The sequence below is a fragment of the Schistocerca piceifrons genome, chromosome 8 (genome assembly GCF_021461385.2).
Source record: "Schistocerca piceifrons isolate TAMUIC-IGC-003096 chromosome 8, iqSchPice1.1, whole genome shotgun sequence".
Taxonomy (NCBI): domain Eukaryota; kingdom Metazoa; phylum Arthropoda; class Insecta; order Orthoptera; family Acrididae; genus Schistocerca; species Schistocerca piceifrons.
The window spans coordinates 19,033,411-19,061,181 of NC_060145.1; the positions used below are offsets into that span (position 1 = coordinate 19,033,411).

Sequence of the window (27,771 nt, forward strand, 5' to 3'; positions counted from 1 at the left end):
CATGAAAGTAACTGTTGTAATATTTAAATAATACATTCACAAATACAAAAATATGTAAATAGGCTTCAAAATTAATTCTATGCATTCTGTCCGTTTCTTACATATCACATTCATCTTACTTACGCGTACATCTTACATACAACAGAATCTACCTTTAAATGTACAGACTATTACATCATCTCCATGCTTCACCCATTGATTATGCTCCTGGCCATGCAGATAATTTATACAAGACCAGTATATCAGTAAAGGAAATAAATTTCCTGGGTGAGCTTGTGATTATAGTGGATATTTTGTGAATAAAGCTGTCTAAATTGCATAATATATTTCTTTATTTATAACATTATTTCAGATACTGTAATCATCAGATTAAAACTCAGAACCTGCAAAACATTGATCAGTATCAGTTTCAACAGACATAAGAAATTTGGCGTGAATAGTCCCTCCGCCACACACCGCCTTGTGGCTAGCGGAGTATATATGTAGATGTAGATACAAACAAATAATGGTAAATCCAGGATGGAATATTGTCATATACTGTCAACAGACATATGCATAGATCTGATTGAAACTGGCACTGAACAGCATTTTACAAGTTCAAATTTTGATGTAATGATGCGAGCAGGTGAAAGAATATTACAAATAAAGAAATATTTTAAATGAACAGAGGAAAACCCAGGAAGGAATAATGACAGTATTTTGAAAAGGATAGATTTCTACTCACCACATAGTGGAAATGTTGAGTAGCAGACAGGAACAACAAAGAACGTGTTAAACAACTAAGCTTTCAACCAAAAAGCCTTCTTCTCAATTAGCTAAAACACACACACACACACACACACACACACACACACACACACACACACAAATGCAACTCTCGCACACATGACCACTGTGTCTGGCTACGGAGGCCAGTGAGACACTGTGCGTGTGTGTGTGTGTGTGTGTGTGTGTGTGTGTGTGTGTGTAGTGCTGGCTAATTCAGAAGAAGGCTTTTTGCCAACCAAACATGCATCCTACCTGCCAAACAGCTGGAGGTACTGATTAAGTATCAGTTTAAAGGCAGCCAGAACAAGTTCAAAAAAACACACAACACCACTTAGAAATGTTAGGTATGTAACCATATGAACAAATTAATTTCTGATGTGAATGTAAAATGTCTGATTCCACACCATTATGATCTGTTGTGCAAAATGGTCCCCAGAACATGTAACTACCCAACTAAGTAACTGTAATGGACACTGGCTAGTACTAACATACCCACTATCATGAAATCTCAAAACTGTTTTATTATTAACTGCACAAATGATATGAGCTGCTCTCCCCCCTCCCCTTTCCTGCCATACCTGTACAGCAAATGCTGTGTATTGTCTTGCCACTGCTTTAACTAGTGCCAACATCGCTCTGTGCTACTCACGCAAGATTTGGATATTACTACACTGAAAAATGTTACATTGCATTTTAATATGACACACCCTTTGTGTGCTATTTTGCACCCATAGTCAGACAGGGAACATGTTGTGTCTACTTTGTACTGTATCTGTTTTTCCCCTATTAACAGTCACATCAGGAATTTTATTGCACGCTTCATACCCTGCAAAAGCTAAAGTGCCACATTTGCATCATACATCCTGAGCATGTAACTTCACTGACTTCATACATTCCCCTTCAGTAAGTTAGTATCAGTTATAAGTTATTTGAAATATTTTGTAACTTTTGTCTTACACGTATACCACAAGTCTAATCAGAAACTTTACTTTTCCCCAGGCTGTATATAATTCACTTAGTGGCAAAAATTGCACTTTGTTTAATCCTTTCATGGATTGCAGTGCATTTATGCTTTAAATTGAGATGATTTAATATGGCAGGACACCAGCACATTTGTACATAAAAAGGTAATTTTATATATAATTCTGTAGTATGTAACAATTACAGTATTACAAAATATAATAACATTTACAGCATTAACTCCTTCATTCTAGGTATTCATCACAATCACTGCACATGCCAAAGCAAATACTGCCTTCTAGTCTCTACTATTCTCCACACTGATGTATTATTAAATATGTACACAAATACATGGCAAATTAGCTTTCGTGGAAGTCTGAAGATTCATCACTACTTTTTTACAAATATGGGTAAATTTCAAAATAAATCAAAATTTATTTGGAATATTGCTTGGAAAACAGGCATGTGATATTGATTCTCAGATCTAAAATCAGAAAACATATGTACAGGATTATTTGTATTTCTCACAATGATAAAATATTACACGTACAAATTCTTGTACAAAATGTTTATATCAAAATATATAATATACAGCACTCTTATTTGCCTCTTTTATAAAAGAATATGCAATAAATAAAATAAATGTTACTATTCAAATATTGTAAACATTCATTATTAAAATTGTGCACTGTACAGTAAACATTTTCCTATAATGATGTAAGAGACCTCAGTCAATATAACATTATTAAAATACTCCAGCCATACAGTGCATATAAAGTACTCAAGGGTAAAAAAAAAAAAGTCACTTCTCACAAATACTGCAGCGAAACAACACTCTAGGCATGAACATTTTGATTTAATATTGAGACATGAGACTAATGAAGTAGTTACTTAACAAGGGTGTGTAGTGCAGTCTCAGAATAATTATGGTAATTTTTCTAGAGAGCAACTGTGACAATTCTTTACACATGTGACTGTTGACAAATGGACATCCACATACATTTTGCAGCTGAATTAGCAAATAATAAAGTACAACAAATGTTAAGAGGAAAAACAGCTGTCACTTTCCTTTCGTGCAAACAATGAGAAAAATGAAATGCCGTGTGGCTAGGGCCTCCCGTCGGGTAGAACTCCACAGGTTCACACAAGCTGCCTCTGTGTATTACGTCTACGTTCCATCTGTACTTTTCCTTAATCTTGTTTACAAGATTAAGAGGACATCAGCAACCCAATTATCGTTAATGTTAAACCAAAGCCCCATGCTTACAGTCCATATTCCTTTGCAATATTGGAAGCAATCACAAGTCTTTGAATTTCAGACGTTCCTTCATATATCTCAGTAATGCGTGCATCTCGATAATGCCTCTCTGCTGGCATGTCACTCACATAGCCCATTCCTCCAAGAACCTGTATTGCCTGATGAGAGCAGAATGTAGCAGCTTCTGATGCAGCCAGTTTTGCCATTGCTGCTTCCTACAATACAAAAGCATTTCTTCTGTATACTACTTAAGAAGGCTATTTCTTGTTATTAAACGTCCTTCCGTATGCAGAAAGAACAATTTCATTTTTTGAAGAAACAATTTATTTCATAACATAAATTTACAATGGACATTCAATAAGTAATCCAACACTTTTTTCCTTGCCATCAACACTTTTTTTCCTTGCCAATTTCAGTAATAAAATACGGAATTTGTCGTGAGACATCATGGAATATTCTCACTTCAGCCTCTATAGTTTCACAAAGTTCCAACAGGTGGTGGCACTATACAGAACTGTCATTGAGTTTCTTTTGGCAGAAAACCAGATGACTACAAATATTCATAGGTGCTTGAAAACTATCTACAGACATCTGACAGAGAATAAAAGCATGGTGAGTTGTTTGTCAAGGCATCTAGAAGACCACAAACTTTTTGTCTAACATCGTCATAGGTGATGAAACACGGGTTCATCACTTTGAACCGGAAACAAAACGGCTATCCATGGACTCCCGCCACACCACCTCTCCCCCAAAGAAAAAGTTCAAAGCTGCATACTCAGCCGGTATAAGTCATGGTGATACCTTCTGGATTCTCAACGGGTTATTCTGTTTGATACCCTCCCTCATGGTGCAGTGATCAATTCTGGAGTGTATTGTGCTACCCTCAGGAAGTTGAAGAAACAACTTTAGTGTGCTTATCACCACAAAAATGTGAATGAACTTCTCCATGACAACATAAGGCCTTCCACATTTCTGTGCACCTGAGAGGAGCTCACAAAACTTCATTGGACTGTTCTTCCTCATCCATCTTACAACCAAGATCTTGCACCTTCTGACTTTCATCTGTCTGGCCCAATGAGAAATGCACTCTGCGGGAATCAGTACGTGGATGATGGGAAGATTATTGAAGCTGCAAGATATTGGCTCCCATGTTGACCAGTAGAGTGGTACCATGGGGACATAAAGGCCATCTTAATAAGGTGTCATAAGGCTGTCACAATGAACGGAGATTATGTTGAAAAATAGTATTTTGTAGCCGAAAGAGTTGGGAATAATATGGTGCACTGGAATCCTGAATAAAGCCAGCCTGCATTCAGAAACCGAATGTGTTGCATTACTTATTAATGCCCCTCGTATTTATCTTTTTAAAAATAAATAATAATAATAATAATAATAATAATAATAATAATAATAGCAACAACTACAACAACAACAACTTCATTAGTGTTTCTCAACACTTGTTTTATAGTTTGCTAGCAAGATTTGTCACAGAGCTACTGAAGCAGTAACAATTGGAGCAAGCCACTGTTTGATCAGTATCTTTTAATTAAGGGAGGGGCAAAAAATCAGGAATAAATGAAGAGCAGAAATGTAAAGTGTATACTCTAAGATATCCCAAAATATCTCTCTGCACTTAGCTGATGGCATGGTTACTAGATCATTTTATTATTTTCCTCTGCATTGTATTATCCAGTCATTGTCTGGTATAATGCAGATGTAGTAAATATGTAGTGTGCAAAAATGTATAATTAAAATTTTTGTCGAACATTGTCACAGGCAATGAAACATGGGTTCATCACTTCAGACTGGAAACAGAACAGCTATCCATGGTGTAATGCCACACCACCTCTCCTCTGAACAAAAAGTTCAAAACTGCATCCTCAGCTGGTAACACAGGATAATGAAACATTTTACAGGGCATCTTCAATGATCTTAGAATTAATGCAACCAAATCCCATTAAAAATACTTATTATTGGTGTTTATAGCTAATAAAAGAAAGATAGTTGGGTCATTCCATGTCAGTTCAACCAGGGGCTCCAGCTCATAGTCTCGGATTTGACTGATATTCAGTACACTAATTCTACCATGTTTGGAACACTCGAGTACGAAGTATTAGTTTCCCCTGCCAATTAGTTCCAGAATTATGACTTGTGAAAGAAGGTGGCGTGACCCGGAAATTGCAACCCGCATCTGGCAATCTATCTTCAGACCCAACTTCAGGTCTTAATAACTTTGAAACTATTCCACACAGTCCAGTGAAATTTTTACAACCCAGTAACATCCATTTAGAGAACACACTCCATGAATCAAAACACCAACAACATGTTTCTGAGGGAAAATAAAAAATTCCAAAATGTGATTTAAAAAATGTAATACGTTAAAAGGTACATATTGTAGGTGCCCTCTATGCCAAATATAATTCACTCAAAAAGGGTATAAATTTTTTTGTGGTAAGCTTAATGTGGCCTAAACACACACAGAACTCATTATGCCCATATCAGTCACAAAAACTGAGTTGCATGTACACGAAAATACAAAAATTACCTGAAAAACATGGATTTTTGAAGTGTGGTAGCAAAAAAGAGACAAGTGGTATCCAAGCCAAATTTCACACACTGCATAAGCAGACCATAATGATATATATCTCAAAATTTCAGCATGTTATTGCAAGACATTTGTGTACAATGGAAGTTGACAGATGTATTTGGTGATGTGGCCATTGTTCCACGACACCATTTTGTAAAAACATATCGTAAACTGTTCTGCCTCCTCTTATCCTCTCCCACAACTGTTTAATCACCAAGCAACAACATATAGACAAATTGACACAACCTATCATTAATGTTTACTGCACCTTAACTGCTAAAAACCAGTCGATTGTGCTTCGAACAGAAGTTCCCCCACACTTTAGCTACTGTACTTGTACATTGAGTGGTAAATTGTACTGTCTTCCTGACACTGTGGTAGGAACTGGAACTGTCATAAGAATATGTTCAAAAGGACTCCAACACCTGTCTGCCAAATGTACCATTTGTCATCATAAACAGCAATAACATAGCAACCTGGTTGTATGTTGCTGCTTTTGCTTATGAATCCTGAGTCAGACACACTGTGAAGACACATGTTGTGTATGAACCTATAGTTATAACCGGACAGTCTGTTCATCTGCACATTGTCAGAGTCCGCCGGAGAGAAGTGATGATGGCTCCTTGGATGGCATCTTGAATTATAAATGCATAATTTTCAGAAAAGTCTAGTATTATACATACATTTTCACCATGACTTGTTGCGAAAAAATTCCATTCTGTGCGAATCTGAAAATCGTGGTAATGCATGCATAAATTTTTGAGATTTTTACAGTTTTTGTACTGACTAGCTGCCCCATTACTGAAGTATTTCGCAAAATGTATGTGAGGCAGCTTGTTTTTCACATATTCCATGACAGTGCGAATGTGGGCATGAACTGCAATGGCATCATGAATTAAACAGTCACTAAAAACGCACAGGTTCATGACAGACACATCACCTGATTCACCTCTATAGTAAATCGCAAATGGCTGGAGAGTTGCTTGACTGTTGTCCCAATGATATCCTTGGATGGCATCTTGAATTATAAATGCATAATTTTCAGAAAAGTCTTGTATTATTATAATTTCATCTTGTTTCAAATTATCCTTAAAAAAACTGGAGATACACCTATTGTGCTATTGCTGTGAAGCTGTGTGGGGTCAGTTTGTCCGTTTTTTTGACAACACATTTCAATAAAATCTTCCAGTGTACTTTGCTTTGTTTCAAGACTTGAGCGATCCATGTGTGTCCATTGTTTATAAGAAACAAGTTCGTCATCCATAAGGAGTTCACCATACAGTTTGTTATTCATGTGTTCTGCAAGATTTGCCTTACCAGGACACATTTCACACCTGTGTATCATGCACTGGTAGAAACTGATGTCACACACTAGCAGCTTCATTGCACCTTTGTAATCCAGACCAGAATCCTTTATAGCAGCAAACATCAGCTTAGCATTTTGATGGGTCTCACATACACAAACATTGTGTGCCCTTTGCACTTACAAGCACAACCCATTTTGGCTGAAGACTGAAAAAAGATGATAAACCTACTTTGGTATTGGGATACTTTTCCTTGAATTCTACATATAGTTCTGATATGTTGCATAGCAACAGTCTTTTTTGCATCTGTACACAAACATTTCCCATTTTCATCGTTACATAGTATTTTTTCCAAGCATTATTCGGTTGTAGTCATTATTTTCATAAAACTCCAACACTAACACCTGTATTTCTGAACTCAATTGCTTACCCTGAGCCTGCTGAAGTTGTGGAAGCACTCCTTGGGTTGCTTTTATTTTCCTACCTTGCTTTACCATATATGTAGAAACATTGAATTCTTTTGCAGTGTAGTCAATAGACCAGCTGGAAGGTACAAGAGTTAGAATAGCTACTTTTTTCTGGCGTGTGGATATGGCACATTTTCAAATCATGCACAATTTTGTCCAAATCATAGCATTTCTGGCATGATTTCTATTCCTTTGGAGCAGATAGTTCTTCCTCTTGCACCATTAGTGTGTCAGCTATTTTGTGTTTTAATTTCATTTGAGCTGCTTGTAATTCTCTTCTACCATAGCTGGGTCTGTCTCTTTTCCCAACTTTGTGTGTCTTCATGGGAGACAAACCAAGAGCAGTCACTGAAGTATTTAATTGCTCATCCACTGTGGTTGTAAGTGGCTGATACTCTTCGTCCCTGTCATGTAAATTATCTGAATATTATCCTTTTTTTTTTTTTTTTTTTTTTTTTTTAACAGTGGAACACACCTGGAACATAACTTTTGTCCTGGTTTCATGTTAAGTCCCATGCACTGATTCACTTTCAATACTGATTTTATATCAATTTCTCTGAGGCTACACTTCACTGTCTTCTTATGAATCCGAAACGGATCAAAACAACTTCTTTGTAGGAAAGAATACTTATCCAGAAACACTTTCATATGATGATAACGAACACTAAAGTTTCCTCGAACTGTACTTCCTGTGCCCAGGGTACATCCCGGATCTCCATAGCAACAAATCTCGGTCCGACTCATCCAGATCATACAGTACAAAGCGAAAGCCACATTTTGTTCCATATGTTGTTTTATGACATTCAGATGCTTGTGCTCTACCAATACTGCAACTTGTTTGAACAAAATCACCACTAGTACACTCTTCTGCCTCCATACTGACTTTCCATAACAGTACTGACCAGTCTGAACTAGAATCTTAAAAACATGAGTAACCTGTAATTGTTGCTTGTCTCCTTTGTTGTTCCTGCCTAACAATGACTCATTCTGTCCCTGAAAACTAACATTGTTTAACTTTCTGTTGCCTAATGGTTCCCAACAATTGCAACAGCTTTATCTGAAACAAGCTGTCTGCACTATCACTATTACTTGCTAAATCGTGGTAAAAGAAACGTAACCAAATACATCTCTGTCAACTTTTATTGCACACAAATGCCTAGCAATAACAAGTTGAAATTTTGCCACATATTATATTATGGTCTACTTATGCAGTGTTTGAAATTTGGCTTGGATATCACTTGTACCTTTTGTGCTACCACACTTAGAAAATCCATGTTTACCAGGTAATTTTTCAAATTTTTGTATTTTCGTGTGCATGTAACTCTCTTTGTGTAACTTACCACATTAAGCTTACCACAAAAAAATTTATACCCTTTTTGGGTGAATTATATTTGGCATAAAGGGCACCTACAATATGTACCTTTAAACGTATTACATTTTTTTAATCACATTTTGGAATTTTTTATTTTCCCCTCAGAAATAGGTTGTTCGTGTTTTGATTCATAGAATGTGTTCCATAAGTGGATGTTGCTGGATTGTAAAAATTTCACTAGCCTGTGAGGAACAGTTCCAAAGTTATTAAGACCTGAAGTTGGGTCTGAAGATAGATGCGGGTTGCAATTTCCAGGTCATGCCACCTTCTTTCACAAGCCATAATTCTGGAACTAATTGGCAGGGGAACTTAAATTTTGTACATGGTGTTTCCCCAACAGGTGGCTTGGTAAGGCAACCCAAAATTTGGAGGAAGGCAAAGGCATACCATCTTCCATAGCGTCACACCTAGTAAAACACCCTGTTGTTCAAACCAACCTTCAGGTTGATGAGAGCTTTACCGTTACCACCACAGTAAATACAAAAGGTGCACAATTACAGAGGCGTGAAAGTGATGAAAACTATAGAGACTTAATAATTTGTCAGCAGAAGAAAGATGGACAAAACATGAAAACCCAAGCAAACGACTGTAAGAAGTTGCTGAGAACCAAAACTTTTAAAGATAGATACTAGAAATGAAAGAAAACTCATGTGTTTCAAAATGAAGCTATATAAGTCAGAAAAGCATTTTTGGGTGCTCTCCAGATCATCGACATACCACATTTACTGTACACTCAAACAGTGATAAAACTTTCTGTGCAGTGGGAAAACTTCAAGAACCACAAGTATGTGAAATGCGACACTATGGAAAAAAAAAAACTAATGAAAGATTTTTCAATGAATCCTAGTTAAGGTAAATGTGGAAAGAAAAGCACAGAAAAATCCTAAAATGGGGATACAAACTCCAATGTTTTACATTTAATATGGAGAACAAAAAGATTTTTAATGGAGAGAGCATTACAATGCACAAATTTAAAAAAAACATGAAAAGATTTCAAACTGTAATCCATTCACGATGCAGATGATCATTTAAGTGGGAGAAAGAGTATGGAACGAGGGTAATTATAGGAAACAACACAGTGAATGTAAAGGTTCCATCAAAATACCGTATTTACTCGAATGTAAGCCGCACTTTTTTCCGGTTTTTGTAATCAAAAAAACCGCCTGCGGCTTAGAATCGAGTGCAAAGTAAGCGGAAATTCTGAAATATGTTGGTAGGTGCCGCCACAACTAACTTCTGCCGTCGAATATATGTAGCGCTACACAGGCATACTTTACAGGCACAAAGATAAATACTGGCGCCAAAACCTCTGCGTCAGTAAATAAATTAAAAAAAAAACGTGGAAGACGAGCTTTTTTCTCTGGCCCAAATTTCGACCATTGCATTTTCATACATTATCCAACGAAGTAAATACAAACTCCGTATTGTTCATCTTCGAACGTAGCAGCTTTTCAATGTACTACGAAAATCCGACTGGCAAGACCTTTTGCGATGTTTGTGAGTATGGCCAATTCTACGTTCGGATTTTTTTTCTACCTGTGAGAAGAGATGGTTGCTAATGGGAACTTTCGTGAATTCTGAATTACATGCAGTATTCTCTTCACCATAAGAATAATACGAATATAAACATTTTGCCATGTATTTTTTCGTGTTTGCTGCTATCTCATTTAAATACTGTCTGCCTAATAAACTACGAAACTAGAGTGAGACAACACAAACGCGGAAGTATACACATATGTCATGTTCATATTCGTATTATTCTTATGCCTAATAGTGATATAGTCAGAAATGAAGCACGGCAATTGACTAGATTTTTAAATCTAAGATGACTAATTTCTGTGCAGAAAATAATGTACTAAAGAGGCGTCTGCAAAGATTTTCAAACGGAGAAAAATTTTCGCTAAACTCTCGTTCAGAACATCTTCTATCATACGCAGTTTATTATTTGGTTCTTGTTGATCATTATCAAAGAAAGCAGCAGTGTAAATAACAACAAATAGCAGTCCCTTGCCATTGTTTCGCTACTGAGACAATTACACACTCTCTCTCTCTCTTTTTTTTTTTTTTTTTTTTTTTAAATTGTAAGCTGCGGTAGCACGCACAAAAGCAAACCATGCCGCGAGCGGCGACAGGTAGTGAACATTCATTATCGGAATGCGACAAACAATGCATGACACAGTACAGTAATGCATTTTCAGCTTAGAGTGATGAAAACACCTATAACAAAGAGAACGGCAATTATCAGATCAAAGAAAAATAAGCAATCAATTCAAACCAGACGAAGGACATGAAAAACGAAGGGTACGCGCATAAATAAGGACGGAGCGCCTGACGCATAGCAATGGCTACCTGGTAAAGCATAACTGCTAAGCTTACGGCTCGAACCAAACTACTGCAGCTGTATCGTCATTCATTCGACCTGAATTCTGTCTCATATTACAATGGACCAACTTTGTTTCGATTTGGAGGTGCGGCCTAAAACTTTTCTCTCCCCTCGAATTTCGAGTCTCAAATTTCTGCTGCGGCTTAGATTCGGGAAATTATTTTTTCCTTTATTTCGAGTCTCATTTTTCAGGTGCGGCTTAGATTCGAGTAAATACGGTACCTGCAGAAGGAAAAATATTGGAACAAGTAAAATCTTTTATGTATTTAAGCAGTTTGGTCACAGAAAATGGAAGACATTTGGAGAAAATAAGTAGTAACATATCTACAGGTAAAAGAGCTTTAGATTAAAGGAACTCTTTTGAAACTATTCTCACACCAATAAAAAAGAAATGTTTAGTCTTATGTGCAGTACTGTATGGCAGTGAATTAAGGATAGTAAAAAAGAAAGTAGAAAAATACTTGGACAATTTTGAAATGAAAAGCTTGAAGAGTTCCAACATAACTGCAACCAAATTTTTCCAGTGCTCCAGGATTATTATATTTCCAGTTATGGATCAAAATTTTCTATATATGTATAACATGTCATTAATTTCAGTCAGTAATGACTGTTTCCAGACCTGAATACACAGTTTGCTAATAATATCAAGTCAGCATATGCAAAAAGGCTACAGTCACAATAATGAACCAAACAAGCCTCTTCATATACATACAGAATTTAAGAGTCATATGCATAGTTGTAACAGATATGCTAATGCAACCAAGAAATTCATAAGACTAATAATCCTACTGCAAAATGATGTCAGTGATATGGGTCTGTAACTCAGTAGATTACTCCTATTTACTTTCTTGAGTACTGGTGTGATCTATGCAACTTTCCAGATTTTTATTTAGGTACAGCCCTTTTGCAAGCAAGTGGCTGTATAGGAGCTATGATATGGGCATAGTCTGATGGAACCTGTTAAGATATGTAAATTGATATCAACAGTTCCTCTTTTTTTTGTTTACTCTTTAGTGTTATAATTACTTGGTTGTAATTGTGTGTTCTGGGGCGTGTAGGGCTGGGCTGTTTGGAGGAAGAGACCAAACTACGAGGTCATCGGTCTCATTGGACTAGGGAAGGACAGGGAAGGAAGTCGGCCGTGCCCTTTCAAAGGAACCATCCCGGCATTTGCCTGGAGCGATTGAGGCAAATCACGGAAAACCTAAATCAGGATGGCCGGACCCGGGATTGAACCGTCGTCCTCCCGAATGTGTGAGGCGTGTAGTTATGCACATACTGATTAAGTAATAAAACATTGCTTCAAAAAGCTTTCATTTTTATATTAAATAATGCTACAAAAGGTTATGGTCCCAGGCACAGCTGTGAAAGTAAGGTTTTATAAATGTTAAAATTGAAGTTGTGCATAGAAATCCAGAGCCTGTTCGGAAGTTACGTGTATGCTGATCATTCACATTTTGCCAATTCATCATTCTTGCATGCAGACTGTCAATATTTTCTCTTACACACAAAGCTAAAAATGAGTGGTACAGCCTCAACTGGACTTCCTTTGGTTGAAAAGTTGATCAGCCATGAAAATTACTCAATATGGAAATTTGCCATGAAGGCATATTTGGCCCACAATGAACTGTGGCACATTGCTAAAAATCCTCCTCCGGATCCGACGCAACAGGACAATCCTCGGAGAAGAGAGACATAAAGACACATTCCTGGATTATACTTTTCGAGGACAAGATGAATTATTCCCATATAAGGGACACAAATATGGCAGCAGAAGCCTGGACAGCCTTGGAAAAAGCTCAGGACTCACACATAGAATGGGCTTGCTTAGATCATTAATCACAACCAAATTACATAAATGCAAGTCAGTAGACGACTACTGCGATAGATTAATAATGACCACGTTTAAGTTAAACGAAATGAAGTTTGCGGTGAGTACAGAATGGATAGGAACTTTGCTCCTGGCTGGATTACCTGATCATTATCAGCCTATGCTGATGGCGCTTGAAAACCACACATACCACAGGAGATTCTACTGAAGTGAAACTGCTAGAAGATGTCAAACCCAAAGACACACATGGAAATGAAGACTCTGCTCTACATACGAAGAAGCCCACAAAACATATTATTAAATGCTACAAACGTAACAAATTGAATCATATTGCTAAATATTGTCCTAGAAAGGATGAAAAAGGAGGAAGCTTGTCAAAAAGTAACAATGACGGAAATGTATTTAGGAAACAGACCCAATAAAAGAAAGCTTTTCTTGCTGCTGATGTCAAACAGCCTCAGGAAAAGGATATGTCATATTTAGATTCCTGTGCCTTGACTCACACTACTAACAATGGAAAAAAGCTTCATAACGTCCCGTGGGAGAGCCAGTCCTGACAGAACTCTACCATCTGATGAGCAAAATGTATGAGACAGGCGAAATACTCTCAGGCTTCAAGAAGAATATAATAATTCCAATCCCAAAGAAAGCAGGTGTTGGCAGATGTGAAAATTCCCGAACTATCAGTTTAATAAGCCATGGCTGCAAAATACTAACGCAAATTCTTTACAGACGAATGGAAAAACTGGTAGAAGTCAACCTCGGGGAAGATCAGTTTGGATTCCGCAGAAATGTTGGAACACAAGAGGCAATACTGACCCGACAACTTATCTTAGATAATAGATAAAGGAAAGGCAAACCTATTTTTCTAGCATTTGCAGACTTAGAGAAAGCTTTTGACAATGTTGACTGGAATACTCTCCTTCAAATTTTGAAGGTGGCAGGGGTAAAATACAGGGAGTGAAAAGCTTTTTACAATTTGTACAGAAACCAGATGGCATGAAAGGGAAGCAGTGGTTGAGAAGGGAGTGAGACAGGGTTGTAGACTATCCCTGATGTGAGTCAATCTGTACATTGAACAAGCAGTAAAGGAAACGAAAGAAAAATTTGGATTAGGAATTAAAATCCATGGACAAGAAATAAAAAGTTTGAGGTTTGCCGATGACATTGTAATTCTGTCAGAGACAGCAAAGGACCTGGAAGAGCAGCTGAACGGAATGTACAATGTCTTGAAAGGAAGATATAAGATGAACATCAACAAAAGCAAAAAGCACAACGAGGATAGTGGAATGTAGTCGAATTAAATCGGGTGATGTTGAGGGAATTAGATTAGAAAAGGACACTTAAAGCAGTAAAAGAGTTTTGCTATTTGGGGAGCAAAATAACTGATGATGGTTGAAGTAGAGAGGATATAAAATGTAGACTAGTAATGGCAAGGACAGCGTTTCTGAAAAAGAGAAACTGGTTAACAGTGAGTATAGATTTAAGTGTCAGGAAGTCGTTTCTGAAAGTATTTGTATGGAGTGTAGCCATGTATGGAAGGGAAACGTGGGCAATAAATAGTTTAGACAAGAAGAGAATATAAGCTTTTGCAATGTTGTGCTACAGAAGAATGCTGAAGATTAGATGGGTAGATCACATAACTAATGAGGAGATATTGAATAGAATCGGAGAGAAGAGAAATTTGTGGCACAACTTGACTAGAAGAAGGGATCGGTTGGTAGGGCATATTCTGAGGCATCAAGGGGTCACAAATTTAGTATTGGAGGGCAGCATGGAGGGTAAAAATCGTACAGGGAGACCAAGAGATGAATACACTAAACAGATTCAGAAGGATGTAGGTTGCAGTAGGTACTGGGAGATAAAGAAGCTTGAACAGGTTAGAGTAGCATGGAGAGCTGCATCAAACCAGTCTCTGGACTGAAGACCACAACAACAACAATGTCGAGCCATGTAATAGTTGAGTGACCAGCATGGGAGCTGATGGCTTAGCAGCAGAGTCTACTGGAAGTGTTGATCAGACCTTCTATAGTGGTAATAAAACTGTAGAAGTAGAAGCATCTGACATCATTCATATTCCAAAATCAGCTGTAAATTTGCTCTCAATTGGTAGAATTGTAGGCAAAGTGCATAAAGTGACTTTTAACAAAAAAGATGGATTCTTCTACAATGCAGAAGGTGAACTAATTGCCAAAGCATCACCTACGAATGGCATCTATTGTCTGAATACAAGTGAAATGAAACAGTGCTACTACACAAAAGACAGTGGATTCTAATGGCATCGCACGCTATAGGACATGTGAATCACAGAAGTATGCTGAAGCTGTCAAAGATTTTGACAGGACTAAGTGAAGATATTGTGGTTAACGAACCCTGTGAGTTGTCCTTTATGGGAAAACAGCTGACGTCTTCCATTCAAACCTAGAAAAAGGTAAACACATCTTAGACTTAGTACATTCTGGTTTGTGTGGGCAAATGGAGACAGTGTCTATTGGTGGAAATCATTTTCTCAAATGTATTGATGATTTTTCAAGATTGTTTACTTGTTGAAGAAAAATCTGAGGTAACACAGATATTTAAGAGCTTCACAGCCTTGGTGGAAAAACATACAGGTAAATATCAAGAAGTTTCGGTCTGACAGTGGGAAGCAGTATGTCAACAATGAACTAAAAGGATTCTGGCTTCTGAAAATATCATCCACCAGTTTACAGTACATTAACGGTCCACATCAAAGTGGTGTTGCCGAGAGAGCTAACAGAACATTGGTTGAAGAGGTTCGTATGATGTTTGATGCTAAATGACCAAAGGAGTATTGGGCTGAAGCTGTCTCTGCAGCTGCATACCTATCAAATCATTCACCATCCACTACACTCAAAAATAAGATGCCATATGGATTTTGCCATAAAAGAAAGCATTGTTTATCACATCTGAGAATTTTTGGCTGCAGTTCAATGACTCATATTCCAAAACTCCACTGCAAGAAGCGGAATAAAAAGTCACAGAAATTGACATTTGTAGGCTACTGTCAGCCAACCAAAGGCAATCGATTCCTCAGTAGGGAGACTGGCCTGATAATTGTCAGCAGGGACGTAGAATTCGTAGAGGATTGGAGTTTTCAAATTCAAAGACAGAGGAACCAAGGACGACAAATGCCTTAGGATTAGAACAAGAAGCAGTTCTTCAGGACATCAACACTTCACAAACTGAAGTAGTAGTTAAATCAGAAGACAGTGATAAGAAACCCTTTTATGGCTTTGACAGTGATTCAATAGAAGCTGAAGCTCAAGACGAGGGTCATGAGAATCAAAACATAGTTCAACAGGTTACACCTTGAAGGTCAGACAGACAACCAAAACCCAAACATGGCCTGATCATGCTATTTACTATTTGAAAGAAGGACTTCCAAGTGAAGACAATGATGATAAAGAAGCCTCGGTAGGGACAAATAACGAAGAATTTGTAAAAGCAATGAAGAAACAATTCTCATCTATAGTTTGTAATAACATATTTGAAGTAGTGAAACTACCCACAGGACACAAACCACTCAAGACTAAGAGGATATTAAAAATAAAGCCTGGGACTAGTGCTACACCAGGAACATTTAAGGCACGCCTCATGCTAAAAGGATGCACTGAAGTTCGAGGTGCTGATAATCAGGAAACCTTTGCACCAGTGGTCAAGCATGCATCCATTAGATATCACTTGTCTACAGCAGCTCGTGAGAACTGGAGATGGACCACATTGACATCACTACTACTTACCTCTATGGAGACTTAAATGAAAAAAATTATGTCATTCCACCAGAAAATTTTGCAACTCCTGGAAATGTATTGAGGCTGACGAAAGCTGTTTATGGACTTGAACAGGCTGATAGGAATTGGAATCAAAAAGTTGATGATGTGTTAAGAAAACTGAAACTGAATAGATCAAACATTGATCCATGTATCTATTTTCACAGAGATGGCACCAAACTAGTCATCATAGCTTTATATGTGGATGACAGACTATTATTCTTAAATGACAGAAATATTTTGAATCCATTCAAAAGTTATTTGAAGAGATTTTTTGAGATAAAAGATTTAGGAGAAATATGCCATTGCCTAGTCATGGAAATTACATGGGGTCGTGATAAAGGAAAAGTCTGGATCTCCCAGAAATCCTATGCAAAAAAAGTTCTGGAGAAATTTGGAATGAATGAAGCCAAGCCAGTGTCAACACCACTTGAACTTGGTTTGAACTTTGAAGCAGTCAAATCAGGTGATATCAAGGTACCATATCAAGAAGCAATAAGAAGTCTTCTATATCTATCCCAAATCTCCAGACCTGATATGTGTTTTGCTGTAAATCTCCTTAACAGATATCATCATTTTAAAAAGATTAATTGGTTGTCAGTAAAAAGATTGTTTAGATATTTAAAGGGAACTATGAACTACAAGCTAGAATTTTCTAGAGATGGTAATAGAGAAACAATGGCCTTCAGTGATGTAGATTGGCAAGTAAAATAATGACAGACACCCTGTAACTGGTTCATGTATATAATTGCAAAACTTTTTTAATTTTGTGGTCTATTAGAAAACAAAAAGCTACTGCACTTTCTGCTTGTGAAGCTGAATATGTGACCTTGGCATCAACTGTTCAAGGTTTACTGTGGTTAAGACAATTTATGTTTGAGGTAAATCCAAGCAGTGTCATAAAGTCAATTACAGTATATTGTGATAATAAAGGAACCATTTGGTTAGTCAAGAATCTAGTGACAAACTCTAGATCAAAGCATACAGATATAAAGTATCATTTTATAAGAAGGCAAGTTGAGTCAGGTGTTGCTGTTATTGAACATGTGCCTTCTGAAGAAATGTTTGCTGATGCTTTCGCAAAACTACTTGTCAATGTCAGACAAGAAACGTGTAAGAAACTGTGGGCTTGTGAAATAAGTGAAGGAGTGACCGTACATTTATACTTCATACAGTGTGTTGTCAATTTAAGGGGACATGTTAAGATATGTAAACTGATATCATCAGCCCCCCCCCCCCCCAATCCATTGTGTTGTAATTACTCGGTGGTTATTATGTGTTCTGGGGTGTGTACTTATTGTTATGCACATTTTGATTAATTAATAAAATGTTGAATCAGAAAGTTTTCACATTTATATTAAAAAATGTTCAACAGAACCGAATTGGTTTACAGTGCGGACCAGAAGACTTGCCTCTATTATGTGACTTCACTACACTGAGGACACCTACTTCTAAGTTATTCATGTTGCCAGCTATTCTCTGTCTCAGCAATGAAATATTTACTACTTCATCTTTGGTGAAAGAATTTCGCAAAATTGTGTTTAGTAACTCTGCTTTAGTGGCACTGCTATTGGTGGCATTACAATTGCTATCATGCAGCGAGAGGACTGATAATGTCCTGCCTCTGGTGTACATCAGTTATGACCAGAATCTTCTTTGATTGTCTGCCATATTTCAAGGCACAGTTTCATTGTGAAAACTATAAAAGTATCTCTAATTGAAGTCTCTGCTAAATTTAGAGCTTCTGTAAAACCGGCAATATTGGACATTTTATGTTTTAATTTGGCATGTTACTTTTGTTCTTCTGCAACAGTGTTATGACCTATTTTTTGTGACATGGGGATTCAGTTCCATCTCTTATTAATTTATTTGGTACAAATCTCTCAACAGTCATCAATATTGTTTCCTTGAATTTTTTGTTCATATCTGCTCTGTGCTTATATAGTGAGTACGGAAGGAGTGGACACTGTTGCTTAGGAAGACATAAAGTGAATTTTTATCTATCTTTTTTTAATAGATACATTTTGCATTTATTTTTGATGGATTTGGATTTTATGATATTCAGTCTTCCAACAACAATCTTGCAGGCTCTCACTTCTGTACCCATTATGACGCACCCTACTTGCTCAGGATTATTGGTTGCTACGAGGTCAAGTATGTTTTCGCAACCATTTACACTTTGAGTGGGCTCCCAAACTAATTGTTCAAATAATGTTCGGAAAAAGCATTTAGTACAATTCAGATGATATTCTTCTTTGCGGGATCTATAGAACACTATGAATGAATGTATTACTCATCTAATCCCACATTTTTTTCCTGTTACTTATCTTTTCTTCTGGGAACGATTACTACATGTGAAAAATTCAAAGTTGCATCACAGTTCAGAGTCTACATAAAACTGATATACTGATACCACTGATACTGCCCACCGACTTTGATCAATTGACAAGTCCCAAAATACCTATAGACATGATTTCAAGATGGCAGCCATAACATCACAATAAAGTGTTTCATTGGCATGAAAATATATACACCATAAATTACGGTATCACAAGGGACAACTTCACGAAACTGAGGATTTTTGAGCAGGAAATTGAGGATTTTTGGAAAGGAACAAACTAATATCCAAAACAACTACCACAAATTCTCAGAGATAAAAACCAAAATAAAAACAGAGAGAGGAACAAAAAAGAATATTATGCAGACAGTATATCGGCCGCAACCATAAAAAAATGAGAACTCAAACTACCCGGGGGAAGAGGAGCGTTGCAGGGAAATAAGCCCCGCCTCCCTCTCAAAGGACTACCATTTTACATCCACGTTCTGTGCTTCCATGAATGCAGAACTTAAGTAACAGTCACAGGGATCGCGGATTCATTTTGTTTTGAGTCACATTCGACTCCCTTTATGCACCACGATTAGTCTCTTCATTCATTCCAGAATAAGGAAAAAAGCAATCTGCCACACAAAGCAAATTGGAGTAACAAAGCATTTGGTAATGGCTACAGGGCAATTATTTGGTACAGTTGGCAGTGGTACTTCAGGCCCGATCTCTACTAGCATCTTATGCAACCATAGTTCAAAACATCCCAGCCTAGAACTGCCATGATATAATGTCTTTGAAAGGAGGATATAAGATGAACATCAACAAAAGCGAAACAAGGATAATGGAATGTAGTCAAAATAAGTCGGGTGATGCTGAGGGAATTAGATTAGGAAATGAGACACTTAAAGTAGTAAAGGAGTTTTGCTATTTGGGGAGCAAAATAACTGATGATGGTCGAAGTAGAGAGGATATAAAATGAAGACTGGCAATGGCAAGGAAAGCGTTTCTGAGGAAGAGAAATTTGTTAACATCAAGTATAGATTTAAGTGTCAGGAAGCCGTTTCAGAAAGTATTTGTATGGAGTGTAGCCATGTATGGAAGTGGAACATGGACGATAAGTAGTTTGGACAAGAAGAGAATAGAAGCTTTCGAAATGTGATGCTACAGAAGAATGCTGAAGATTAGATGGGTAGATCACATAACTAATGAGGAAGTATTGAATAGGATTGGGGAGAAGAGAAGTTTGTGGCACAATTTGACCAGAAGAAGGGATCGGTTGGTAGGACATGTTCTGAGGCATCAAGGGATCACCAATTTAGTATTGGAGGGCAGCGTGGAGGGTAAAAATCGTAGTGGGAGACCAAGAGATGAATACACTAAGCAGATTCAGAAGGATGTAGGTTGCAGTAGGTACTGGGAGATGAAAAAGCTTGCACAGGATAGAGTAGCATGGAGAGCTGCATCAAACCAGTCTCAGGACTGAAGACCACAACAACAACAACAACAACATAATAACAACAACAGAAAGAGAAAAAGAACACAATAGTTATTAACAAACGCACTAAAAATCACAAAATTAGAGCTAAATAACTACAATAGGTGTCAAAGACTTCAATTAACCTACACACCTTAACTAAATAGCCCGATACTAATACAGAAAGCAAAAATCACACCAATTAGAGAGATATGGTATTGAAAACTTTGCTTATCTACATAGCTCAACTGAAATGCCTGAGAGCAACACAGAAAGCAAAAACTGACACAGTTAACAACATTTGATATTGTAAACATTAGTTAAACTAAATAAATCAATAACACTAACATAAAACAAACAATTCACAATAAATTGAAATATATTACTAACAATTAACTACAAAAACAATATTTGCACATCACAAAGGTACATCTGAACAAAATCCACCCCACCAAACCCAAAGCCCCACAACACCATGTTCCCTTCCATACTTCCTCTAATTAAACCATACCTCATCAGTTTCAACCATTACCCCATCTAATGACACTTGTTTCATGTACAGGCTACCAAACAGACGATTAATGACAAAAAAAGAAGTAGGTCAGCCTAACTATAACTGACATGTTCAGCCTCGATCTCTCAAAGCAAGTCCTCTGGCAGACTGAACATCACAAATTATTACACTAAAACCTTCACATATACCTGTCTGAATGGCGACTGGTAGACACTTAAGGCAGCCGCACATTCTTGCTACAAACGACATATTTGGTAACCTCCACTCACACTTATATTCTGAACACACACACACACACACACACACACACACACACAACATAATCCATTACAGCACCATTATGTAACAGCTCAAAGCTGAAGGGCAGAATCGAAGGCTATAGTTCTATCAGAGAGTCAGTTCAAAGGCTGGAGAAATGCAACAGCCATGCCCAGTAAAGCACTGCAGCTTTCAGTGCAAGATTTTAGTTGAAGACAGTTTTTAGCCCCCCCCCCCCCCTACCCCGTATTGCAGAAAGGAAAAACATCACATGAATGTACGACTGTCTTGTTATATTTTCATGCTAGTTCCCACCCTTCCTATATATGTAAAAATATTCTCTCTAGGAGCAAATGCATGTGCCCTGACACTGTATGAATAATCAAATAACTATCTTAAAGTTTAGAAGCTGTATGACAGCACTTTGTGGCAGATAAGTATGATATGAAACACAAACAATAGAATACACCACACACAGCAGAGAGGAATGGTTAATTGAAGCTCTGAAGTGGTCCATGGTGTAAGACCATTGCCCTAGAAAGGCTAGAATTGAGGTTTGAGCCCAGGACAAGCAGACCGCTTTCACCTGTCACTATATCCCTGGTCTGATTACAAGCAACAAAAATATGAAAGAGTAAAATGTGCACCTGATTTGTTGAGTAAGTGGTCCATAATCTCAGATCAAGAAAGACAGATGATAAAAGGAAGACTGACATAGCAATGAACTGTTGTTAACATCTCTTCATCTCTGATGCCTTCTCTGCACTCTGTGCTTTCCTTAGCTTTGATATAGTGCACACAGTGCATTACTTGGCAAAGGAAGTGTTGTAAGTCATAAAACATACTTTTAATCTTCTTATCCTAGCTTCCACGTGTGTAAACTTTACTTTTCAGTTGTTGCTGTTTCAGCAGATGGTTAGGATCGACAGAAGTGTCCGATCCAATGCGTCGGCTTTGACCCGTGACGTAAGGGTGTTGTCGTGTGTGACGTCATGACGGCGCGGAGTTTGGTTTGAGTGTGGCTGTCTCCAGTTCCGTTTTATCTTATTTTATTTACTTTTCTGATCTGTTCGTTCTATCTCGTGAGTTCTTTTTTTAATTTAAAAACACTTATTACTTATTTTAATTATCTGTTTCCTCGAATTTCTGTTTTAGTTTATTATATTTATCTTTCTGATCTGTTCATTCTATCCCGTGAGATTTTTTTTTTTTTTTTTTTTTTTTTTAAAGACAAAAAACACTAATCAGCTACTGAAGCATCTTTATCTTCTATGGGTTGCAGGGGTTACGACCCCTGGGGAGATGGGTGGATATTCATGCATGGCTGTCTTCACTTACACGTTGTAGCTACGCAAGGCATCTAAATTTGTTTATATTTAGCTTGCCCCCCACCCAAAACACCCCATTTCCCGCGCTTGTCCCGTTAGTGTCATTAGGCTTCTTGTGGAAAGCGTGTGTGTTTGTTTTTGTTTCCGCCATATTTGTGACATCATGGGTCAAAGCAAACGGGTGGGATCGGACGCTTCCGTATTTCTGATGGTTAGAAAAACCAGCTATTATGCTTAAAAACTTATCAAAACTTACTTGCTTTCTTTCTTTCACATATTAAAATAATTAGAGTTCTACACACCTTCGTAAATGGTTGCTTTGTATCTTTTAAATGTGCTGCCCGCCAGGTCAGAAGTCTTGCTGACTCTACCTTCAGAGCCATGTCAGCTATCTTTGCCTGCAACAGTAATACCAATAAATCTCATGTATCATAATATGACATCCAGACTATTCTGAGAAACAAACCTGTATAGCTTGTAGTTTCAATATAGGAGAGCCAAATGCAATACGTTTGCTTGCATAATCAACTGCACAGTCAAGTGATGCCTGAGCAATGCCAAGAGCCTGTGAAGCAATTCCAATCCGACCAGCATCTGAAAGCAAATGGAAATAACAATTATAAATTATGTGCTACACCAGCACTGTAAAAATATAAAGACAACTTAGGCATATGCATTAAGAAATTTACCCAGTGTCATCATTGCAATTTTGAAACCCATCCCAAGCTCTCCTAAAACATTTTCTTCTGGCACAGAACAGTCTTCAAATATCAAACTGCATGTTGAAGAGCCTCTTATACCTAGTTTATCTTCCTTTTTTCCCAGTTCCAGACCTGAACATAAATTTTATTTGTGTTAACATAAAAGATATGTGAAAGCATAACAATTATCAATGAAACAAAACTGTGCACCTTTCGTTGGTTTACTAACAAGGAAGGCACTAATTCCACGATGCTTCTTGCTTTTATCTGTTGTTGCAAAAACAACAGTGGCTTCAGATTCATAACCGTTGGTAATCCATGCCTTTGTACCATTGAGAATATATCCTTTGTCTTGTTTACGAGCTGTAGTAGATGCTGCACCAGCATCACTGCCATTTCCTAGAATACATTATAGTGATTGCAGATTGATTACAACAGCACAATCAATCACCTAAAGATCTTTAGCAAGTTTAACTAGCTACTTTAGAGTATTCGCCACAAGTATGAGAAACATGTCAAGGTTCCATAAATATTACAAATGAAAAACAAGGATAAAACATAACACTTCTATCCATGATGGATGAGGAACACTGTGACTGTTATGAATAAAGGTTTCTTGAAATTACTGCAACCAGCTACTTTTTTTTTGTTCTTCAATTTTTCTATTATTTCATTACTGATTTTGAACCAACTAGTGGTTCATCATCAGATGGTATATATTTATTAATTGTCTGCAGCAGTGTAGGATTCTTGTAGCTGCGGCAAGATGTATAAACAAAACATGTAAGCACTGAGTGTGGCGGGAATTAATGTGAATAATTCTCGCCACACTGAGTGCTTACGTGTTTCATTTAGGCCTATAAATCTTGCCACAGCAACACAAATCCTACACTGCTGCAGACAATTAATAAATATGTACCATATGACGATGAATCACTAGGTGGTTCGAAACTGGTAATGGAATAATAAAGAAATTGAAGAACAAAACAAAAGGCAACTAGTAGAAGTAATTTCAAGAAACCTTGAAATACAACTTACCTGGTTCACTCAAAGCGAAGCAGCCCACACGCTGACCTGTAGTGAATGGGGTAATAAATTTTTCTTTCTGCTTCTGTGTACCAAATTTGAGAATAGGTCCAAGGTACAGAGAATTGTTGACACTCATTATTACTCCTGCAGAAGCACAACCCCTTGATATTTCTTCTGTGGCAATGGCATACGCAAGATAGTCTAAACCAGTTCCTCCTAAATCCTCTGGAACCTCTACAGCCATAAGGCCTAACTCTCCCATCTTCTTTATCTAGTGAAAACAATATTTGCATGGTGATTACAAGCTCGTTAACAATGACTATCAGAGTGTGTGGGGGGGGGGGGGGGGGGGGGGGGTCATGCAGTTTTCGGGGATCTCCATGTTAATTTATGATGAAAGTATTACGAGAAAAACGTACCTGATCACCCGGGTACAAGTGCTCACGATCGAACTTTGAAGCCAGTGGTTTCAGCTCGGCTTCAGAGAAGTCGCGGACAGATTTATAAAGCATTTTGTGTGTTTCTGGGAGCTGCGAATGCGTATAAACTGATCTGTGTTGAAAGTGACATAACGGACTCCTGCTAAAGCGAGCTGTAGGAAATGAAAACATGTAGTGTTGTCCCATAACAAACATATAACATATCTTCACATCATATTTGCACTAAATGCTAACAAATGCTCATCAAGGGGTGTCACACGGAAAATCACGTTTCTTACCTACATCCAAAAGTTTTCTTGTTTTACCAACAGACATTTCGAAGAAGCTGAAAACTATCTTCGGCCCTATGTTTACGATTATTAAAGGTATGTACTAATTGGCTTCTGAACCGGGGAGCAGGGTTCAAAACAAGTCATCCAAAGAAATTAGGTAGCTGTCATTCCTGTATTGGGCAACGCTACTATAATCATTCTTCCTCAACAGCGCTGAAATAAAAATAATTAGTGACAGCTCCGCTATGAAACAAGCATAATATGAAACGAAACTGTGTTTTTATTCATTTTCAATCGTAAAAATGAAACAGCTGCAAAGTTCATCATGCATTCATTCCTCATTCTGTATTGATTAGTCAACCTTTCCATTTCTTCAAGTTCCTTTATCAATTCATATTTTTTTTTATTGCCATACGCATTTTTAATACCAATTTGCGATTACTAAATTCCACCACAGCAGGACTGAAACACTAAGCAACTGATAAAATTACAAATTTATTTCTGTTTACTACATAAAAGACTGAAACTAGCAAAATGTACTGTTTATTTCTGGTACATAGTCAGACACGAGTCGACCTACAATCAGAGTTGTTAATGCTTGCAGTTTGTTCGACTTCACAAATTTTGATGACAGACGACGCTTCTGAAAAAAAAAAACATATAAGATCTCTGTAAACAAGTGACTGTGAATGTTTGTTTACGACCGGCGCTTAGTTTGTACAAACTACGGAAGTTAGCTGACAGTTGTGTGAAGTGCTGTGCGAGGTAAGTTAAAATGCACATACCAGAAGGTTGATTATTAGTTTTATAGTACAACACCGTTTTTTTTTATAGATGAATTCGTTTGAATGTCTAAAACAAGCGGTTATGCACGTAAAGATCTTGGCGCGTGGAACAATGTACCAATTCTATCAGATTTTTAACAGACAAATTATATATACAAAAAAATCACCCAGATCGAATCTTTTACTTTCTGTTAAGGAAAGTTCTTCGCTAACACAAGTGACGAAATATGTAATGTTTGTAGAAGATAAAATTGCATTGTGTTCACGGTCCTTTTGTTGAAGTAACTAAGGGACATAGGGTACGAAAACTTAATTTGCAGTGTGATACGAGATCGCTTTCCGGCCGAATGAAGCATTTGGTTAAGTGAGTGACATGAAATTCGATGCGGCATATACATTGACGTTTTCGTGTCACAAATGTATGGCCCTGTTGTACTTATTTCTTATATTTAAATAATTATTGACGATATGAAAAAATCGTCGTCTGCTTTATGGACTAATTATATTTCAAATCGAATATATGTCATATTATTAGGAACTGATGAAGTGATAACAATATTCTGATGTAATAGTCTAGTTACTGTGCTACTGTGGAAATTAGCATTAGAAGTAATACGTTAGCTCAAATGACAATTACAATCGAACGATTAAGCTCGTCTTTATAGGTTTTTTTTTTCGTATTTTGGCATTTATGAAATGGTGCTGACAATGATATTCGACAATTTAATAAACTATCACCTTTGTTAAAAATAGCGTCAGATAATAAATAGATTTCTGACATTGTGGTTAGCATGAAGTTGTGAACACAGTTTAAAAAGCCGACTGTGGTGACAGACTGATCTGTAGCACAGCCCGACACACAGTGTAGGTTGAAGGTGACTGGTTGTGAGCTGCATATAAGCCAGCCAGTAAATCAAAAAATCTGTGTGTGATGTCAGTGTAATCTGTGGGTTAGCCCGAGATCTGTGTAAGGAAAGGTGAGAGTTTGACTGTTAGATATTACGTAATAATTAACCCCGTTTGAAACATATATAAAGTGCTTTATCTAAAATATAATTTTTTTCATCTCGGACTCGAGATTTAGTTATGCGGAAGTTTGGATGTTTAGTTACGCGGAAGTTTGGTATTGTATTCTGTATGATTAAATTAGATTAGTGCTTGTTCCATAGATCATGAATACGACACTTCGTAATGATATGCAACGTATCAGGTTAATAAAAGGTGTCTATACAAGAGATTACTACACAAAATATTACATGACACTTAATATTATTTTTGGTGATGGAGGGGAATTACCCACTTACTATATCCAAAAATTCATCTAATGAGTAGAAGGAGATGCCATTCAGAAATTCTTTTAATTTCCTTATGTAATTATAAGCCGCCCCCACTAGCCGTAGCTTATGCCCCGAGTAAAATTTCCTACTTTTCCCTAAATGCGAACAGACCTACAACATAGGGGAACAGTTACATTGCATTACATGTAGCTCACGATACATTGCTTATTTTGTTGTTGTTTTCACACTACAGTTTCATAATATAAATACAAGTCGTATCTTGACAGCGGAGTATTAACTATTTAGAACGTAAGCAGCTGAACAAACCCAGAAGGGGCCCCGAGGCCAACAATGCAATACGATCATTTCATAAAATGAATGCATTAATTAATTTATTAGTTAAAACACTGGCAAGTCGGGGATATGCGTTACGTGTGAAAATTTGAAGTTCGCTTTCTTTCTCTGACCATTTGTATTCCCTTTGGCTAGTATTGACAAGTGAATAGTTTGGCGGTTATTCAGTTTGTGATCGGTTTCGAACATGTTTTAATTTTGAGTGAGTTCTTTTCCCGAGCTGCCGAAACGAGCGGGTGAATTTATCTGGATTTTTTTAACGATTTAAAAGTCGAGAAGGAAATAATAAATG

General features: G+C 37.2%; 2 protein-coding genes across 2 annotated transcripts in view; one reads left to right on the forward strand and one right to left on the reverse strand.

Moving 5' to 3' along the window:
• LOC124711506 (fatty acyl-CoA reductase 1-like) overlaps positions 1–1,877 on the forward strand; it is a 239,946-nt gene extending 238,069 nt beyond the window's left edge. Inside the window, exon 8 of the mRNA XM_047241619.1 lies at positions 1,768–1,877. Coding sequence (XP_047097575.1) covers positions 1,768–1,855 — 88 coding nt within the window. The 3' untranslated portion in view covers positions 1,856–1,877. The remainder of the gene's footprint in view (positions 1–1,767) is intronic.
• Positions 3–25,572, reverse strand: LOC124711587 (short-chain specific acyl-CoA dehydrogenase, mitochondrial). The gene is made up of 8 exons (XM_047241736.1): positions 25,070–25,572; positions 24,771–24,943; positions 24,361–24,622; positions 23,533–23,721; positions 23,311–23,454; positions 23,088–23,215; positions 22,924–23,019; positions 3–3,201 (listed from the first exon to the last, which is right to left on the reverse strand). Exons 1-8 carry the CDS (start codon positions 25,104–25,106, stop codon positions 2,992–2,994), a joined length of 1,239 nt encoding a protein of 412 aa, XP_047097692.1. The 5' UTR covers positions 25,107–25,572; the 3' UTR covers positions 3–2,991.
• Between the last annotated feature and the right edge of the window lie 2,199 nt (positions 25,573–27,771).